This window comes from Oncorhynchus clarkii, chromosome 3 (assembly GCF_045791955.1).
Source record: "Oncorhynchus clarkii lewisi isolate Uvic-CL-2024 chromosome 3, UVic_Ocla_1.0, whole genome shotgun sequence".
In the NCBI taxonomy this organism is placed as follows: Eukaryota; Metazoa; Chordata; class Actinopteri; order Salmoniformes; family Salmonidae; genus Oncorhynchus; species Oncorhynchus clarkii.
Window position 1 is genome coordinate 5758470 of NC_092149.1, and position 22117 is coordinate 5780586.

At 44.9% G+C, this 22117-nt stretch overlaps 1 protein-coding gene across 1 annotated transcript in view; it reads left to right on the forward strand.

Moving 5' to 3' along the window:
* Window positions 1-769: 769 nt before the first annotated feature.
* Window positions 770-22117, forward strand: part of LOC139405658 (coiled-coil domain containing 12) — a 28880-nt gene continuing 7532 nt past the window's right edge. The window contains exons 1-2 of the mRNA XM_071148075.1: window positions 770-902; window positions 19329-19405. Of these exons, the coding sequence (XP_071004176.1) occupies window positions 819-902; window positions 19329-19405 (161 nt within the window). The 5' untranslated portion in view covers window positions 770-818. The remainder of the gene's footprint in view (window positions 903-19328; window positions 19406-22117) is intronic.

Consider the following 22117-nt stretch of genomic DNA (forward strand, 5'->3'; position numbering starts at 1 on the left):
TTCAATAAAGATTTAGGTCACACAGATCGCCACCTTTGTGAAGGAGTTTATGGGCCACCTTCCAGATCCCTGGGAATTGTACCAGGAATAATTGTAAGGTTAAGAATAATAGTTATGATTCTGCATTCAGAGGAGCAGAAAGCTGCAACAAAGGATCAAGCAAATGAGCCCCAGTGGATGTTTTTTTAACATCAATCTTGTGCAAGACGTCCTGCACATCACAAGTGGAAAGCTGTTGAAATGAAAACAAAGATTCACTAGAGATTGACAGAATTTCCATTGAGCCAATTAAAGTCTGGGAGAGGGGCAAGCAGTCGACTGGTTGACCAGGGTCAACTGAACCACGACTTATTTCAAATAAAAAGCCTTCCAAGATCAAATGAAATGTTTATTTTTTGCACCCCTGCGTATTTGCTCAGTTAACAAGGTGCCAATGTTGTACAAGGCAACCATATAGTTTGATGTTTTATTTTCATTGAAAAACATTATAGAGGCCTGATTGTTGATCATGATGTCCTGTGACATTATTGCAGGCTTTTCAGCCTTATAATTTGATATAATTTTGCCTTCTACTTTTGCTCTGGTAAATGTATAGGTTTAAAAAAAAAATACATATTTTATAAGATATTCTGATGATATTAGTGTGTTATTATTGTGCACATCATTTAATACAGTAGGCCCCAGTAGCCTGCCTATTTGCTCAGATGTTCAGGCCATGAATCGATGCGCTCAGCACTCCCTTCTAAACCTTTGAGAGTAGCTACTAGCTAGTCCTATGAATCGATTTCCGAACCACGACAGCATAACGTGAAACAAAAATGGAGCAATCGGTTGGTTCACTGCAGGAACAAGCATTAAAAAGGAAAGAAAGACTTAAAGCTTTGAGAGGTCGACAACTTCAAGTGAGTATCACCCAGCAATAGCAATGTCTGTGTTGTAAACAGTACAAACATAGAATTAGCTAGCTCGCTACCAGCTGTTTGAGTTAGCTAGGTAACGTTAGCTAGCTGATGGAAAGAACAGGAGCTAGTTACACACAGCATTGCTCTTGACATTCGTTTGAAATGTACATAGCTAGCTAACGTTAGCTGTGCAGAACGGATTAACTGGAAGCTCAAATAACAGATTCTACATGGTTAGCTAGTTAGATAACTACTAGGCTAGCTAACTAGCTGTCTGTATTTAGCTTGCAATGCTAGTTAGCTAGTTGTGAACTGATGGTGAAATTAGCTAGCTAGCTATGATGGGATAATTTACTCAAACATGTTAGTTCATTATCAACTGTTGATATTAGCTGAGAATCTTCAACTTTCTTTTCTCGGGGTTGTTTTGATAACTGGTCATGGGATTTGCAAGCAACAACCTGTCTAAATGACTATCGCCCCTTAGTAAGCACATCTGTAGCCATGATATGTTTTTGAAAGGCGGGTCATGGCTCACATCAACACCATCATCCCAGACACCCTGGACCCACTCCAATTCGCATACCGCCCCAACAGATCCACAGATGACGCAGTCTGTTCATGTGAGAATACATTGACTAATGTCACAGTGCAGCGTTCAACACCATAGTGCCCTCCAAGCTCATCACTAAGCTAAGGACCCTGGAACTGAACACCTGCAACTGGATCCTGGACTTCCTGACGGGCCGCCCCCAGGTGGTGAGTGTAGGCAACAACACATCCGCCATGCTGACTCTCAACTCGGGGGCTCCTCAGGGGTGCGTGCTTAGTCCCCTCTTGTACTCCCTGTTCACCCACAACTGCGTGGCCAAGCACGACTCCAATTCCATCATTAAGTTTGCTGATGACACGGCAGATGATCACCTACGACTATGAGACAGCCTATAGGTAGGAGTTCAGAGACCTGACAGTGTGGTGCCAGGACAACAACCGCTCCCTCAATGTCAGCAAGACAAAGGAGCTGATCGTGGACTACAGGAAACATAAGGGCCAAGTACACCCCCATTCATATCGACAGGGCTGTAGTGAAGTGAGTTGAGAGCTTCAAGTTACTCGCTGTCCACATCTCTAAGAGCTACAGAGGGTATTGCGTATGCCCCAGTACATCACTGGAGCCAAGCTTCCTGCCATCCAGGACCTCTATACCAGGCGGTGTCAGAGGAAGCCCCTAAAAATTGTCAGACTCCAGCCACCCAAGTTATAGACTGTTCACTGCTACCGCACTGCAAGCGGTACCAATTCACCAAGTCTGGAACCATCAAATCAAATTGCATTGGAAACACATATTTAGCAGGTGTTATTGCAGGTGTAGCAAAATGCTTGTGTTCCTAGCTCCAACGTGTATTACCTAACAATTCACAACAACACACAAATCTAAAAGTAAGAATTGAATTAAGAAATATATAAATATTAGGACGAACAATGTCGGAATGGCATTGACTAAAATACAAGTTAAGCAACTTGGAGCTTTGCAACTTGAAGCCAAGGAACTTGAAGCTTTCCACCTTCTCCACTGCGGTCCAGTCGATATGGATAGGGGCGTGCACCTCTGCTGTTTCCTGAAGTCTGTGATCAGTTCCTTCGTTTTCTTGAGGGAGTGGTTATTATCTTGGCACCACTCCGCCAGGGTCCTCACTTCCTCCCTGTAGGCAGTCTTGTCATTGTTGGTAGTCAGGCCTACTACTGTTGACGTCTGCAAACTTGATGATTGAGTTGGAGGCGTGCATGGCCACGCAGTAATGGGTGAACAGGGAGTACAGGAGGGGGCTGAGCACGCACCCTTGTGGGGCCCCTGTGTTAAGGATCAGTGAAGTGGAGGTGTTTCCTACCTTAACCACCTGGGGGCGGCCAAGAACCAGTTGCACAGGGCCGTGATCAGACCCAGGGCCCGGGCTTAATGATGAGCTTAAAGGGTACTATGATGTTGAAGGCTGAGCTATATCCAATGAGCAGTCTGACATAGGTATTCCTCTTGTCCAGATGGGATAGGGCAGTGCGATGGCATTGTCTGTAGATCTATTGGGGTGGTAAGCAAACAGAAGTGGGTCTAGGGTGTCAGATAAGATAGTGATATGGTCCTTAACTAGTCTCTCAAAGCACTTCATGATGACAGAAGTGAGTGCTACGGGGTGATAGTCATTTAGTTCAGTCATCTTTGCTTTCTTGTGTACAGGAACAATGGTGGACATCTTGAAGCATGTAGGGACAACAGACTGGGATAGGGAGAGATTGAATATGTCTGTAAACAACAGGACCCTGAACAGCTTCTACCCCCCCAAGCCATAAAACTTCTAAATAGTTAGTCCGGGTAGCTATTTAGTTAAATATTTAACGATCTCCATTGACCCTTTTTTGCACTAACCTTTTTGACTCATGGGGCGGCAGCGTAGTTTAGTGGTTAGAGAGTTGGACTAGTAACCGGAAGGTTGCAAGATCGAATCCCCGAGCTGACAAGGTACAAATATGTCGTTCCTGAACAAGGCAGTTAACCCACTGTTCCTAGGCCGTCATTGAAAATAAGAATTTGTTCTTAACTGACTTGCCTAGTTAAATAAAGGTAAACACGGCTGCTACTGTTTGTCACTTTATTCCTAGTTATATGTACACATCTATCTCAATTACCTCGTACCCCTGCAAATGGATTAGGTACTGGTACCTTGTGTATAGAGCCAAGTTATCGTTACTCATTGTATTTTATTATTACATGTTTAACTTTTCTATTATTTCTCAATTCTTTCTCTCTACATTGTTGGGGGCTCGTGAGTCAGCATTTCACTGTTAGTCTACACCTGTTGTTTTACCAAGCATTTCACTGTTAGTCTACACCTGTTGTTTACCAAGCATTTCACTGTTAGTCTACACCTGTTTTTTACAAAGCATTCCACTGTTAGTCTACACCTGTTGTTTACCAAGCATTTCACTGTTAGTCTACACCTGTTGTTTACCAAGCTTTTCACTGTTAGTCTACACCTGATGTTTACCAAGCATTTCACTGTTAGTCTACATCTGTTGTTTTACAAAGCATTTCACTGTTAGTCTACACCTGTTGTTTACCAGGCATGCGACAAATTGATTTAACAACATTGAGCCACCATCAGTCAATTCTTGTAAAAGTGTCAATGCTGAAAACCCTTACATGTCCCTATGTTAGTCCCTATGTTAGTCCCTATGTTAGTCCCTAATATGTTAGTCCCTATGTTAGTCCCTAATATGTTAGTCCCTAATATGTTAGTCCCTATGTTAGTCCCTAATATGTTAGTCCCTAATATGTTAGTCCCTAATATGTTAGTCCCTAATATGTTAGTCCCTAATATGTTAGTCCCTAATATGTTAGTCCCTATGTTAGTCCCTAATATGTTAGTCCCTAATATGGTAGTCTCTAATATGTTAGTCCCTATGTTAGTCCATAATATGTTAGTCCATAATATGTTAGTCTCTAATATGTTAGTCTCTAATAGGTTAGTCTCTGTTAGTCTCTAATATGTTAGTCTCTATGTTAGTCTATAATATGTTAGTCCCTATGTTAGTCCCTATGTTAGTCCCTATGTTAGTCCCTATGTTAGTCCCTAATATGTTAGTCCCTAATATGTTAGTCCCTAATATGTTAGTCCCTAATATGTTAGTCCCTAATATGTTAGTCCCTAATATGTTAGTCCCTAATATGTTAGTCCCTATGTTAGTCCCTAATATGGTAGTCTCTAATATGTTAGTCCCTATGTTAGTCCATAATATGTTAGTCCATAATATGTTAGTCTCTAATATGTTTGTCCCTAATATGTTAGTCCCTAATATGTTAGTCCCTAATATGTTAGTCCCTAATATGTTAGTCCCTAATATGGTAGTCTCTAATATGTTAGTCCCTATGTTAGTCCATAATATGTTAGTCCATAATATGTTAGTCCATAATATGTTAGTCTCTAATATGTTAGTCTCTGTTAGTCTCTAATATGTTAGTCTCTATGTTAGTCTCTAATATGTTAGTCCCTATGTTAGTCTATAATATGTTAGTCCCTATGTTAGTCTCTATGTTAGTCCCTATGTTAGTCTCTAATATGTTAGTCCCTATGTTAGTATCTAATATTTTAGTATCTAATATGTTAGTCCATATGTTAGTCCCTGTGTTAGTCCCTAATATGTTAGTCTCTGTTAGTCTCTAATATGTTAGTCCCTACATTAGTCTCTAATATGTTAGTCTCTAATAGGTTAGTCTCTAATAGGTTAGTCTCTAATAGGTTAGTCTCTGTTAGTCTCTAATATGTTAGTCCCTACATTAGTCTCTAATATGTTAGTCTCTAATATGTTAGTCTCTAATAGGTTAGTCTCTAATAGGTTAGTCTCTAATATGTTAGTCTCTAATAGGTTAGTCTCTAATAGGTTAGTCTCTGTTAGTCTCTAATATGTAAGTCTATAATATGTTAGTCTCTGTGTTAGTCTCTAATATGTTAGTCTCTGTGTTAGTCTCTAATATGTTAGTCCCTATGTTAGTCTCTAATATGTTAGTCCCTATGTTAGTCTCTAATATGTTAGTCCCTATGTTAGTCTCTAATATGTTAGTATCTAATATGTTAGTCCCTATGTTAGTCCCTATGTTAGTCCATAATGTGTTAGTCTCTAATATGTTAGTATCTAATATGTTAGTCCCCATGTTAGTCCCTAATATGTTAGTCCCTAATATGTTAGTCCCTAATATGTTAGTCTCTAATATGTTAGTCTATAATATGTTAGTCTCTGTGTTAGTCTCTGTGTTAGTCTCTGTGCTAGTCTCTAATATGTTAGTCTCTAATATGTTAGTCTCTGTGTTAGTCTCTAATATGTTAGTCCCTATGTTAGTCTCTAATATGTTAGTCCCTATGTTAGTCTCTAATATGTTAGTCCCTATGTTAGTCTCTAATATGTTAGTATCTAATATGTTAGTCCCTATGTTAGTCCCTATGTTAGTCCCTATGTTAGTCCATTATGTGTTAGTCTCTAATAGGTTAGTCTCTAATATGTTAGTCTCTAATATGTTAGTCCCTATGTTAGTCTCTAATATGTTAGTCTCTAATAGGTTAGTCTCTGTTAGTCTCTAATAGGTTAGTCCCTATGTTAGTCTCTAATACGTTAGTCTCTAATATGTTAGTCTCTAATATGTTAGTCTCTAATATGTTAGTCTCTAATAGGTTAGTCTCTGTTAGTCTCTAATATGTTAGTCCCTATGTTAGTCTCTAATATGTTAGTCCCTATGTTAGTCTCTAATATGTTAGTCTCTATGTTAGTCTCTAATATGTTAGTCTCTAATATGTTAGTCCCTATGTTAGTCCCTATGTTAGTCCATCATGTGTTAGTCTCTAATATGTTAGTCTCTAATAGGTTAGTCTCTGTTAGTCTCTAATATGTTAGTCTCTAATATGTTAGTCTCTAATATGTTAGTCTCTAATATGTTAGTCTCTAATAGGTTAGTCTCTAATATGGTAGTCCCTATGTTAGTCTCTAATATGGTAGTCCCTATGTTAGTCTCTAATATGTTAGTCTCTAATATGTTAGTCTCTAATAGGTTAGTCTCTAATATGTTAGTCCCTATGTTTGTCTCTAATATGTTAGTCCCTAATATGTTAGTCTCTAATAGGTTAGTCTCTAATATGTTAGTCCCTATGTTAGTCTCTAATATGTTAGTCTCTAATAGGTTAGTCTCTGTTAGTCTCTAATAGGTTAGTCCCTATGTTAGTCTCTCATATGTTAGTCTCTAATATGTTAGTCTCTAATATGTTAGTCTCTAATATGTTAGTCCCTATGTTAGTCTCTAATATGTTAGTCTCTAATATGTTAGTCTCTAATATGTTAGTCTCTAATATGTTAGTCTCTATGTACAACCACATTCCTTCTGCCTGGTGATGAAATTCCTACTTTAAATAAAACCTTGTAGCGAATAGAGTCACTGACTTTTCCCTTGTTGCTCGTACTATGTAAGCTAAGATTCAATTGGGTCCATTGGGTCCCCATTTTGAAGTTGACTTTTTAAATGGTTAGGGTTTTAGGGTAGGGACGTCCTGAGGATCCCGGATAGCACAATTGAATCTCAGTTTGCATAGTACGTGGAAAAATGTCAAGTTTGTATTAAAGGTATACATACACCTCAGCACCCTGCAGAAGTACTGTAGTTGTACAGGACTAACGTAGGTAACAGGTATGCCTTTTCAGAATGGATTTTTTTTTCTACAATTGACTGATGGTGACTACATGTTGTTCTAGCCAATCCGCGACCAGATCTCAACTCCGCCTCCATATAACAGAACCCAGCTGAGCGTTCCTCTGCTGCTGTTGATACGGTCCCAAACTAGAGGGCGTCCCAGGAGTAATTCAAGATGGAGTTCTCACTACCTAAGAGCTCTGTGTGATGATCCCATTTGTATCCTACAATGCATTTTATATCATCACACTTTTTTTCTTTGTAGCTAGCTGGCTGGCAGATGCTTTGTTCAGTGTGGCCCCTCGACATCTGGCTAGTCATCATGGGTCCTAGCTACATAATACGGCACCAGTGTTTCCCTACTAGGGATAGGCCCCTCGACATCTGGCTAGTCATCATGGGTCCTCAACTTATAGCTACATAATACGGCACCAGTGTTTCCCTGCTAGGGATAGGCCCCTCGACATCTGGCTAGTCATCATGGGTCCTAGCTACATAATACGGCACCAGTGTTTCCCTACTAGGGATAGGCCCCTCGACATCTGGCTAGTCATCATGGGTCCTCAACTTATAGCTACATAATACGACACCAGTGTTTCCCTGCTAGGGATAGGCCCCTCGACATCTGGCTAGTCATCATGGGTCCTCAACTTATAGCTACATAATACGGCACCAGTGTTTCCCTGCTAGGGATAGGCCCCTCGACATTTAGCTAGTCATCATGGGTCCTCAACTTATAGCTACATAATACGACACCAGTGTTTCCCTACTAGGGATAGGCCCCTCGACATCTGGCTAGTCATCATGGGTCCTCAACTTATAGCTACATAATACGACACCAGTGTTTCCCTGCTAGGGATAGGCCCCTCGACATCTGGCTAGTCATCATGGGTCCTCAACTTATAGCTACATAATACGACACCAGTGTTTCCCTGCTAGGGATAGGCCCCTCGACATCTGGCTAGTCATCATGGGTCCTCAACTTATAGCTACATAATACGACACCAGTGTTTCCCTGCTAGGGATAGGCCCCTCGACATCTGGCTAGTCATCATGGGTCCTCAACTTATAGCTACATAATACGGCACCAGTGTTTCCCTGCTAGGGATAGGCCCCTCGACATCTGGCTAGTCATCATGGCTCCTCAACTTATAGCTACATAATACGGCACCAGTGTTTCCCTGCTAGGGATAGGCCCCTCGACATCTGGCTAGTCATCATGGGTCCTCAACTTATAGCTACATAATACGGCACCAGTGTTTCCCTGCTAGGGATAGGCCCCTCGACATCTGGCTAGTCATCATGGGTCCTAGCTACATAATACGGCACCAGTGTTTCCCTGCTAGGGATAGGCCCCTCGACATCTGGCTAGTCATCATGGGTCCTAGCTACATAATACGGCACCAGTGTTTCCCTGCTAGGGATAGGCCCCTCGACATCTGGCTAGTCATCATGGGTCCTCAACTTATAGCTACATAATACGGCACCAGTGTTTCCCTACTAGGGATAGGCCCCTCGACATCTGGCTAGTCATCATGGGTCCTAGCTACATAATACGGCACCAGTGTTTCCCTGCTAGGGATAGGCCCCTCGACATCTGGCTAGTCATCATGGGTCCTAGCTACATAATACGGCACCAGTGTTTCCCTGCTAGGGATAGGCCCCTCGACATCTGGCTAGTCATCATGGGTCCTCAACTTATAGCTACATAATACGACACCAGTGTTTCCCTGCTAGGGATAGGCCCCTCGACATTTAGCTAGTCATCATGGGTCCTCAACTTATAGCTACATAATACGGCACCAGTGTTTCCCTGCTAGGGATAGGCCCCTCGACATCTGGCTAGTCATCATGGGTCCTCAACTTATAGCTACATAATACGGCACCAGTGTTTCCCTGCTAGGGATAGGCCCCTCGACATCTGGCTAGTCAACATGGGTCCTCAACTTATAGCTACATAATACGACACCAGTGTTTCCCTGCTAGGGATAGGCCCCTCGACATCTGGCTAGTCATCATGGGTCCTCAACTTATAGCTACATAATACGGCACCAGTGTTTCCCTGCTAGGGATAGGCCCCTCGACATCTGGCTAGTCATCATGGGTCCTCAACTTATAGCTACATAATACGACACCAGTGTTTCCCTACTAGGGATAGGCCCCTCGACATTTAGCTAGTCATCATGGGTCCTCAACTTATAGCTACATAATACGACACCAGTGTTTCCCTGCTAGGGATAGGCCCCTCGACAGCTGGCTAGTCATCATGGGGCCTCAACTTATAGCTACATAATACGGCACCAGTGTTTCCCTGCTAGGGATAGGCCCCTCGACATCTGGCTAGTCATCATGGGTCCTCAACTTATAGCTACATAATACGGCACCAGTGTTTCCCTGCTAGGGATAGGCCCCTCGACATCTGGCTAGTCATCATGGGTCCTCAACTTATAGCTACATAATACGACACCAGTGTTTCCCTGCTAGGGATAGGCCCCTCGACATCTGGCTAGTCATCATGGGTCCTCAACTTATAGCTACATAATACGACACCAGTGTTTCCCTGCTAGGGATAGGCCCCTCGACATCTGGCTAGTCATCATGGGTCCTCAACTTATAGCTACATAATACGACACCAGTGTTTCCCTGCTAGGGATAGGCCCCTCGACATCTGGCTAGTCATCATGGGTCCTCAACTTATAGCTACATAATACGGCACCAGTGTTTCCCTGCTAGGGATAGGCCCCTCGACATCTGGCTAGTCATCATGGGTCCTCAACTTATAGCTACATAATACGGCACCAGTGTTTCCCTGCTAGGGATAGGCCCCTCGACATCTGGCTAGTCATCATGGGTCCTCTTATAGCTACATAATACGGCACCAGTGTTTCCCTGCTAGGGATAGGCCCCTCGACATCTGGCTAGTCATCATGGGTCCTCAACTTATAGCTACATAATACGGCACCAGTGTTTCCCTGCTAGGGATAGGCCCCTCGACATCTGGCTAGTCATCATGGGTCCTCAACTTATAGCTACATAATACGACACCAGTGTTTCCCTGCTAGGGATAGGCCCCTCGACATCTGGCTAGTCATCATGGGTCCTCAACTTATAGCTACATAATACGGCACCAGTGTTTCCCTGCTAGGGATAGGCCCCTCGACATCTGGCTAGTCATCATGGGTCCTCAACTTATAGCTACATAATACGGCACCAGTGTTTCCCTGCTAGGGATAGGCCCCTCGACATCTGGCTAGTCATCATGGGTCCTCAACTTATAGCTACATAATACGACACCAGTGTTTCCCTGCTAGGGATAGGCCCCTCGACATCTGGCTAGTCATCATGGGTCCTCAACTTATAGCTACATAATACGACACCAGTGTTTCCCTGCTAGGGATAGGCCCCTCGACATCTGGCTAGTCATCATGGGTCCTCAACTTATAGCTACATAATACGGCACCAGTGTTTCCCTGCTAGGGATAGGCCCCTCGACATCTGGCTAGTCATCATGGGTCCTAGCTACATAATACGGCACCAGTGTTTCCCTGCTAGGGATAGGCCCCTCGACATCTGGCTAGTCATCATGGGTCCTCAACTTATAGCTACATAATACGGCACCAGTGTTTCCCTGCTAGGGATAGGCCCCTCGACATCTGGCTAGTCATCATGGGTCCTCAACTTATAGCTACATAATACGACACCAGTGTTTCCCTGCTAGGGATAGGCCCCTCGACATCTGGCTAGTCATCATGGGTCCTCAACTTATAGCTACATAATACGGCACCAGTGTTTCCCTGCTAGGGATAGGCCCCTCGACATCTGGCTAGTCATCATGGGTCCTCAACTTATAGCTACATAATACGACACCAGTGTTTCCCTGCTAGGGATAGGCCCCTCGACATCTGGCTAGTCATCATGGGTCCTCAACTTATAGCTACATAATACGACACCAGTGTTTCCCTGCTAGGGATAGGCCCCTCGACATCTGGCTAGTCATCATGGGATAGGCCCCTCACACTTATACGACACCAGTGTTTCCCTGCTAGGGATAGCTACATAATACTTATAGGACACCAGTGTTTCCCTGCTAGGGATAGGCCCCTCGACATCTGGCTAGTCATCATGGGTCCTCAACTTATAGCTACATAATACGGCACCAGTGTTTCCCTGCTAGGGATAGGCCCCTCGACATCTGGCTAGTCATCATGGGTCCTCAACTTATAGCTACATAATACGACACCAGTGTTTCCCTGCTAGGGATAGGCCCCTCGACATCTGGCTAGTCATCATGGGTCCTCAACTTATAGCTACATAATACGACACCAGTGTTTCCCTGCTAGGGATAGGCCCCTCGACATCTGGCTAGTCATCATGGGTCCTCAACTTATAGCTACATAATACGACACCAGTGTTTCCCTGCTAGGGATAGGCCCCTCGACATCTGGCTAGTCATCATGGGTCCTCAACTTATAGCTACATAATACGGCACCAGTGTTTCCCTGCTAGGCCCCTCGACAGGGATAGGCCCCTCGACATCTGGCTAGTCATCATGGGTCCTCGCTACATAATACGGCACCAGTGTTTCCCTGCTAGGGATAGGCCCCTCGACATCTGGCTAGTCATCATGGGTCCTCAACTTATAGCTACATAATACGGCACCAGTGTTTCCCTGCTAGGGATAGGCCCCTCGACATCTGGCTAGTCATCATGGGTCCTCAACTACATAATAGTGTTTCCCTGCTAGGGATAGCTACATAATACGCTACATAATACGGCACCAGTGTTTCCCTGCTAGGGATAGGCCCCTCGACATCTGGCTAGTCATCATGGGTCCTAGGGATAGCTACATAGTCATACGGCACCAGTGTTTCCCTGCTAGGGATAGGCCCCTCGACATCTGGCTAGTCATCATGGGTCCTCAACTTATAGCTACATAATACGACACCAGTGTTTCCCTGCTAGGGATAGGCCCCTCGACATCTGGCTAGTCATCATGGGTCCTCAACTTATAGCTACATAATACGACACCAGTGTTTCCCTGCTAGGGATAGGCCCCTCGACATCTGGCTAGTCATCATGGGTCCTCAACTTATAGCTACATAATACGGCACCAGTGTTTCCCTGCTAGGGATAGGCCCCTCGACATCTGGCTAGTCATCATGGGTCCTCAACTTATAGCTACATAATACGACACCAGTGTTTCCCTGCTAGGGATAGGCCCCTCGACATCTGGCTAGTCATCATGGGTCCTCAACTTATAGCTACATAATACGACACCAGTGTTTCCCTGCTAGGGATAGGCCCCTCGACATCTGGCTAGTCATCATGGGTCCTCAACTTATAGCTACATAATACGACACCAGTGTTTCCCTGCTAGGGATAGGCCCCTCGACATCTGGCTAGTCATCATGGGTCCTCAACTTATAGCTACATAATACGGCACCAGTGTTTCCCTGCTAGGGATAGGCCCCTCGACATCTGGCTAGTCATCATGGGTCCTCAACTTATAGCTACATAATACGACACCAGTGTTTCCCTGCTAGGGATAGGCCCCTCGACATCTGGCTAGTCATCATGGGTCCTCAACTTATAGCTACATAATACGGCACCAGTGTTTCCCTGCTAGGGATAGGCCCCTCGACATCTGGCTAGTCATCATGGGTCCTCAACTTATAGCTACATAATACGACACCAGTGTTTCCCTGCTAGGGATAGGCCCCTCGACATCTGGCTAGTCATCATGGGTCCTCAACTTATAGCTACATAATACGGCACCAGTGTTTCCCTGCTAGGGATAGGCCCCTCGACATCTGGCTAGTCATCATGGGTCCTCAACTTATAGCTACATAATACGGCACCAGTGTTTCCCTGCTAGGGATAGGCCCCTCGACATCTGGCTAGTCATCATGGGTCCTCAACTTATAGCTACATAATACGGCACCAGTGTTTCCCTGCTAGGGATAGGCCCCTCGACATCTGGCTAGTCATCATGGGTCCTCAACTTATAGCTAGCTACATAATACGGCACCAGTGTTTCCCTGCTAGGGATAGGCCCCTCGACATCTGGCTAGTCATCATGGGTCCTCAACTTATAGCTAGCTACATAATACGGCACCAGTGTTTCCCTGCTAGGGATAGGCCCCTCGACATCTGGCTAGTCATCATGGGTCCTCAACTTATAGCTACATAATACGGCACCAGTGTTTCCCTGCTAGGGATAGGCCCCTCGACATCTGGCTAGTCATCATGGGTCCTCAACTTATAGCTAGCTACATAATACGGCACCAGTGTTTCCCTGCTAGGGATAGGCCCCTCGACATCTGGCTAGTCATCATGGGTCCTCAACTTATAGCTACATAATACGGCACCAGTGTTTCCCTGCTAGGGATAGGCCCCTCGACATCTGGCTAGTCATCATGGGTCCTCAACTTATAGCTACATAATACGACACCAGTGTTTCCCTGCTAGGGATAGGCCCCTCGACATCTGGCTAGTCATCATGGGTCCTCAACTTATAGCTACATAATACGGCACCAGTGTTTCCCTGCTAGGGATAGGCCCCTCGACATCTGGCTAGTCATCATGGGTCCTCAACTTATAGCTACATAATACGACACCAGTGTTTCCCTGCTAGGGATAGGCCCCTCGACATCTGGCTAGTCATCATGGGTCCTCAACTTATAGCTACATAATACGGCACCAGTGTTTCCCTGCTAGGGATAGGCCCCTCGACATCTGGCTAGTCATCATGGGTCCTCAACTATAGCTAGCTACATAATACGGCACCAGTGTTTCCCTGCTAGGGATAGGCCCCTCGACATCTGGCTAGTCATCATGGGTCCTCAACTTATAGCTACATAATACGGCACCAGTGTTTCCCTGCTAGGGATAGGCCCCTCGACATTTGGCTAGTCATCATGGGTCCTCAACTTATAGCTAGCTACATAATACGGCACCAGTGTTTCCCTGCTAGGGATAGGCCCCTCGACATCTGGCTAGTCATCATGGGTCCTCAACTTATAGCTAGCTACATAATACGGCACCAGTGTTTCCCTGCTAGGGATAGGCCCCTCGACATCTGGCTAGTCATCATGGGTCCTCAACTTATAGCTACATAATACGACACCAGTGTTTCCCTGCTAGGGATAGGCCCCTCGACATCTGGCTAGTCATCATGGGTCCTCAACTTATAGCTAGCTACATAATACGGCACCAGTGTTTCCCTGCTAGGGATAGGCCCCTCGACATCTGGCTAGTCATCATGGGTCCTCAACTTATAGCTACATAATACGGCACCAGTGTTTCCCTGCTAGGGATAGGCCCCTCGACATCTGGCTAGTCATCATGGGTCCTCAACTTATAGCTACATAATACGACACCAGTGTTTCCCTGCTAGGGATAGGCCCCTCGACATCTGGCTAGTCATCATGGGTCCTCAACTTATAGCTACATAATACGACACCAGTGTTTCCCTGCTAGGGATAGGCCCCTCGACATCTGGCTAGTCATCATGGGTCCTCAACTTATAGCTACATAATACGACACCAGTGTTTCCCTGCTAGGGATAGGCCCCTCGACATCTGGCTAGTCATCATGGGTCCTCAACTTATAGCTACATAATACGGCACCAGTGTTTCCCTGCTAGGGATAGGCCCCTCGACATTTAGCTAGTCATCATGGGTCCTCAACTTATAGCTACATAATACGGCACCAGTGTTTCCCTGCTAGGGATAGGCCCCTCGACATTTAGCTAGTCATCATGGCTCCTCAACCTATAGCTACATAATACGGCACCAGTGTTTCCCTACTAGGGATAGGCCCCTCGCCTAAAAGAGTTTGGCTTTTATCAGTTACACACAAACACACATACTGTATGTAGTCTACCAGTGTTACTGAGTGCGACCAACACAACCAAAGTCCACTTTACAGCTTCCTCCTTCTTGACCCTCAGTCCTGTTGTTTACATTGGTATTTTGTTCTCCTGCAGCAAACGTCCTCCAAATGACACCACATGTGTTGTTTGTTCCAAGGTCAAGCAAGCCACCGTTATTGGCCGTTAATAAGACTTGGTCTCCCTCCCAAATGGCACCCTACGCCCTATATAGTGCACTACTTTTGACCGGGGCTCTGTTGAATAGGTTGCCATTTGCAACACAATCAGGGAATGTCCTTCAGTGTGTTTGGCTGAGCCAGCCAGTGACAGCCCCGTAGTGGGCTTGTCCCAGCAGCCTGGCTAGTCTTGATGAACGGCTGTTGACATTCCTGCAGCATGTGATTGTTGTACTGTACCGGAGAATGAGTCCTTTTGGATTGTTCCAGCTGGTGGACAGGAAGCCTCTCCAGGAAAACGCAGGACTGGGAGGAGTCCTGCTAGTCCTCATTGTTATGCTCTGTGACTTGAGTCATGGTCAACAACATTCTGATATTAAAAATAAAATAAAAACATCACTACTTTTTTGTTTACATGTGTATGTTTTATGGTGACATGTTTTCATACAGGGAACCACGCCTGTCTTGTGGCCTGGTTAGTTGTACTAACTCCTGTCTTGTGGCCTGGTTAGTTGTACTAACTCCTGTCTTGTGGCCTGGTTAGTTGTACTAACTCCTGTCTTGTGGCCTGGTTAGTTGTACTAACTCCTGTCTTGTGGCCTGGTTAGTTGTACTAACTCCTGTCTTGTGGCCTGGTTAGTTGTACTAACTCCTGTCTTGTGGCCTGGTTAGTTGTACTAACTCCTGTCTTGTGGCCTGGTTAGTTTGACTAACTCCTGTCTTGTGGCCTGGTTAGTTGTACTAACTCCTGTCTTGTGGCCTGGTTAGTTTGACTAACTCCTGTCTTGTGGCCTGGTTAGTTGTACTAACTCCTGTCTTGTGGCCTGGTTAGTTGTACTCCATCCACAGTTTGCAGAAGAAGTGAGAGTTGTGTTAGTGTCCTGGAGAGAAGTGGGTGGCGTGGTAGTGTCCTGGAGAGAAGTGGGTGGTGTCCTGGAGAGAAGTGGGTGGTGTCCTGGAGAGAAGTGGGTGGCGTCCTGGAGAGAAGTGGGTGGCGTCCTGGAGAGAAGTGGGTGGCGTCCTGGAGAGAAGTGGGTGGCGTCCTGGAGAGAAGTGGGTGGCGTCCTGGAGAGAAGTGGGTGGCGTCCTGGAGAGAAGTGGGTGGCGTCCTGGAGAGAAGTGGGTGGCGTCCTGGAGAGAAGTGGGCGGCGTGGTGGTGTCCTGGAGAGAAGTGGGTGGTGTATTGGTGTCCTGGAGAGAAGTGGGCGGTGTGTTAGCCTTGAAGACGTGATCCTTATTCCTTACTGTCTAGTGGGGACGAGTGACTCAACTCTTAAAACAAACTCAATGGGGGGACCGAGCCATTTGGGGAATTTTAGATTCTCCCTGACTGCTTTTTTTGGAGGTTGTTAGATCTCAAAGATTATCTTATTAAAACATACATACATACATACATACATACTACTGTTCAAACGTTTGGTGTCACTTAGAAATGTCCTTGTTTTTCATGAAAACATACAAGAATTAGTTGCAAAATGAATAGGAAATATAGTCAAGACGTTGACAAGGTTAGAAATAATGTTTTTTTTTTTTTATTGAAATAATAGTGTCCTTCAAACTTTTGCTTTCGTCAAAGAATCCTCCATTTGCAGCGATTACAGCCTTGCAGACCTTTGGCATTCTAGTTGTCAATTTAAGGTCATCTGATGAGATTTCACCTCATGCTTCCTGAAGCACCTCCCACAAGTTGGATTGGCTTGATGGGTACTTCTTACGTACCACACGGTCAAGCTGCTCCAACAACGGCTCAATAGGGTTGGGATCCGGTGACTGCTGGCCACTCCATTATAGACAGAATACCAGCTGACTGCTTCTTCCCTAAATAGTTGTTGCATAGTTTGGAGCTGTGCTTTGGGTCATTGTCCTGTTGTAGGAGGAAATTGGCTCCAATTAAGTGCTGTCTACAGGGCGTTGCAAAATGGAGTGATTCCATCTTCAAGATCCCTTTTACCCTGTACAAATCCCCCACTTTACCACCACCAAAGCACCCCAGACCATCTCCTTTTACCCCGTACAAATCCCCCACTTTACCACCACCAAAGCACCCCAGACCATCTCCTTTTACCCCGTACAAATCTCCCACTTTACCACCACCAAAGCACCCCCAGACCATCTCCTTTTACCCTGTACAAATCCCCCACTTTACCACCACCAACGCACCCCAGACCATCTCCTTTTACCCTGTACAAATCCCCCACTTTACCACCACCAAAGCACCCCAGACCATCTCCTTTTACCCTGTACAAATCTCCCACTTTACCACCACCAACGCACCCCCAGACCATCTCCTTTTACCCTGTACAAATCTCCCACTTTACCATCACATTGCCTCCATGCTTGACAGATGGCGTCAAGCACTCCTCTAGCATTTTTTCTGGGTCTCATGAATGTTCTTCTTTGTGATCCAAACACCTCAAACTTAGATTCGTCTGTCCATAACACATTTTTCCAATCTTCCTCTGTCCAGTGTCTGTTCTTTGCCCATCTTAATCTTTTATTTTTATTGACCAGTCTGAGATATGGCTTTTTCTTTGCAACTCTGCCTAGAAGGCCAGCATCCCGGAGTCGCCTCTTCACTGTTGATGTTGAGACTGGTGTTTTGCGGGTACTATTTAATGAAGCTGCCAGTTGAGGACTTGTGAGGCGTCTGTTTCTCAAACTAGACACTCTAATGTACTTGTCCTCTTGCTCAGTTGTGCACCGGGGCCTCCCACTCCTCTTTCTATTCTGGTTAGAGACAGTTTGTGCTGTTCTGTGAAGGGAGTAGTACACAGCGTTGTACGAGATCTTCAGTTACTTGGCAATTTCTCACATGGAATAGCCTTCATTTCTCAGAACAAGAATAGACTGACGAGTTTCAGAAGAAAGTCCTTTGTTTCACGCCATTTTGAGCCTGTAATCAAACCCACATGCTGATGCTCCAGATACTCAACTAGTCTAAAGGACAGTTTTATTGCTTCTTTAATCAAACAACAGTTTTCAGATAGATGTGCTAACATCATTGCAAAAGGGTTTTCTAATGATCAAATAGCCTTTTAAAATGATAAACTTGGATTAGCTAACACAACGTGCCATTGGAACACAGGAGTGATGGTTGCTGATAATGGGCCTATGTAGATATTCAATTTTTTTAAATCAGCTGTTTCCAGCTACAATAGTCATTAACAACATTAACAATGTCTACACGGTATTTCAGATCAATTTGATACTTTAATGGACAAAAATGTACTTTTCTTTCAAAAATAACGACTTTCTAAGTGACCCCAAACTTTTAAATGGTAGTGTGCATATAATATATATATATATATTAGGTCCATTATCTTTTCTACATACTTTATATCTGGTTTTAGTGATTTTAAGTTTACACTGAAAACATTTGACCATCCTAAAAAGTATATAATTATTTATTTAAATTATTTTGCAGTGGCGGCCATGATTTAATAGCGGTGCTGCTAACAGCTCTGCTAAATGCACGCTGTAACCTGGTGTTTGTCACCTCAGTAACCCGGTGTTTTGTCACCTCAGTAGCCTGGTGTTTTGTCACCTCAGTAGCCCGGTGTTTTGTCACCTCAGTAACCTGGTGTTTTGTCACCTCAGTAGCCTGGTGTTTTGTCACCTCAGTAGCCTGGTGTTTTGTCACCTCAGTAGCCTGGTGTTTTGTCACCTCGGTAGCCCGGTGTTTTGTCACCTCGGTAGCCTGGTGTTTTGTCACCTCGGTAGCCTGGTGTTTTGTCACCTCGGTAGCCTGGTGTTTGTCACCTCAGTAGCCCAGTGTTTTGTCACCTCAGTAGCCCGGTGTTTTGTCACCTCAGTTGCCTGGTGTTTTGTCACCTCAGTTGCCTGGTGTTTTGTCACCTCAGTAACCTGGTGTTTTGTCACCTCAGTAACCTGGTGTTTTGTCACCTCAGTAACCTGGTGTTTTGTCACCTCAGTAACCTGGTGTTTTGTCACCTCAGTAACCCGGTGTTTTGTCACCTCAGTAGCCCGGTGTTTTGTCACCTCAGTAACCTGGTGTTTTGTCACCTCAGTAGCCCGGTGTTTTGTCACCTCAGTAACCTGGTGTTTTGTCACCTCAGTAACCTGGTGTTTTGTCACCTCAGTAGCCCAGTGTTTTGTCACCTTTTAATAGCCCGGTGTTTGTCACCTGACAGGTGAGAGATGGAGAGGACGGGGAACCAGACAGGAAGAGGGACCGGGCCGAGGAGGAAGCTGAAGAGGAGCGACACAGGTTAGTTTCTCTTAGTACGGAAAACAAAAACAAGCATTTCATGTTGGACAAGTTCAGGTAGTCAGTCAGTTTTTGTTCCAGATGGGTGCCTATAGTGAATTAGACCAAGGTCTCCCAATGCACCTCATCCTCCCAGTCAGGTGTCCTGTGTTCAGTGTTTACTCTGGGTTGGAGTAGGTGTCCTGTGTTAAACAATAGCTGCACAAATATCCTGCAGTTGACTGGGCTCTGTTTCAGCTGCAGGAACAAGAGCAGCCATCTCTTCCTCCCTCCCACACGACAGATGCTTTTTTTCCATTGTTTATGTTTAATGATAGTCCCGGCAGCATTGGGCTGGCAGTGCACTCACAGGCTGGCCATTGCAAGTCCCTCTTCTGCATTCCAAATGGCACACTATCCCCTATTTAGTGCACTGCTTTTGATAAGAGCCCTATGGGTGCTGTGTGGGATGCCGCCTGGGTTTGTGGGTTTTGTTTTGTGGGTCAAACTCAGGAAGTACTTCTGAAGAGAGTGGAACAGTACCGGCCGTGGTATGGACGCTGGTTACAAACACTTTGCTACTTGGGAAATGTTTTTTCCACCCCTCTGTTAGTCTTCTGAGACAATATCTTGTGACCAGCCATGTAGTTATTAAAATTGCATGGGAGCTCAGATTGCAGGACAGCGGTATCAAAGACCAAGATGGCTGTGATGCAGCAGACGTGGTTGTCCTCAAAGTCTTCCTGTTGCTTTCATGTAGCCTGATTGATTATGAACAGTTCTGTTTTCTCCCATGTTCTGACAACTAGGGCCAGCCTGTAGGTTACTGCTACTGTAGGTCCATGGAATGTACAGTGCATTCTGAAAGTATTCAGACCCCTTGACTTTTTCCACATTTTATTACATTACAGCTTTTTTCTCTTTTTTTAAAATTTAAAAAAATAAATTATACCAATTTATCAACACACACTACCCCATAATGACAAGGCAAAAACAGGTTTGTAGAAATGTTGGTCAGTTTATTAAAAAGAAAAATCGGAAATATCACGTTTTACATCAGTATTCAGACCCTTTACTCAGTACTTTGTTTAAGCACCTTTGGCAGCGATTACAGACTCCAGTCTTCATTTACATAAGTATTCAGACCCTTTACTCAGCACTCTGTTTAAGCACCTTTGGCAGCGATTACAGACTCCAGTCTTCATTTACATAAGTATTCAGACCCTTTACTCAGTACTTTGTTTAAGCACCTTTGGCAGCGATTACAGACTCCAGTCTTCATTTACATAAGTATTCAGACCCTTTACTCAGTACTTTGTTTAAGCACCTTTGGCAGCGATTACAGACTCCAGTCTTCATTTACATAAGTATTCAGACCCTTTACTCAGCACTCTGTTTAAGCACCTTTGGCAGCGATTACAGCCTCAAGTCTTCTTGGGTATGATGCTACAAGCTTAACACACCTGTATTTGGGGAGTTTCTCCTATTCTTCTCTGCAGATCCTATCAAGCTCTGTCAGGTTGGATGGGGAGCGTCGCTGCACAGCTATTTTCAGATCTCTCCAGAGATGTTCGATCAGGTTCAAGTCTGGGCTCTGGCTGGGCCACTCAAGGACATTCAGAGACTTGTCCCCAAGCCACTCCTTCGTTGTCCTGTTGGAAGGTGAACCTTCGCCCCAGTCTGGGGTCCTGAGTGCTCTCCAGCAAGTTTTCATCAAGAATCTTTCTGTACTTTGCGCTGTTCATCTTTCCCTCGATCCTGACTAGTCTTCCAGTCCCTGCCGCTGAAAAACATCCCCACATCACGATACTGCCACCACCATGCTTCACCGTAGGGATGGTGCCAGGTTTCCTCCAGAAGTGACGCTTGGCATTCAGGCAATCTCGTTTCTCATGGTCAGAGTCCTTTAGGTGCCTTTTGGCAAACTCCAAGCGGGCTGTCATGTGCCTTTTTACTAAGGAGTGGCTTCTGTCTGGCCACTCTACCATAAATACCTGATTGGTGGAGTGCTGCAGAGATGGTTGTCCTTCTGGAAGGTTCTCCCATCTTCACAGAGGAACTCTGGAGCTCTGTCAGAGTGACCATCGGGTTCTTGGTCACCTCCCTGACCAAGGCCCTTCTCCCCTGATTGCTCAATTTGGCCGGGCGGCCAGCTCTTGGAAGAGTCTTGGTGGTTCCAAACTTCTTCCATTTTTAAGAATGATGGAGGTCAGTGTGTTCTTGGGGACCTTCAATGCTGCAGAAATGTTTTTGTACCCTTCCCCAGATCTGTGCCTCGACACAATCCTGTCTCGGAGCTCTATGGACAATTCCATCAACCTCATGGCTTGGTTTTTGCTCTGACATGCACTGTCAACTGTGGGACCTTATATAGACAGGTGTGTTCCCTTCCATGTCCAATCAGTTGAATTTACCACAAGTGGACTCCAATCAAGTTGTAGAAACATCTGAAGGATGATCAATGGAAACAGGATGCCCCTGAGATCAATTTAGAGTTTAACAGCAAAGGTTCAGAATACGGTATTTCTGTTTTTAATTCTTAATACATTTGCGAACCTGTTTTCGCTTTGTCATTACGGGGAATTGTGTGTAGGTTGATGAGGGAAAACAATTATTTAATCAATTTAGAATAAGGCTGTAACGTAACAAAATGTGGAAAATGTCAAGGGGTCTGAATACATTTCGAATGCACTGTAGCTCTGAGCTGACTGCTTTGAGCTGTGGTGGACCAGA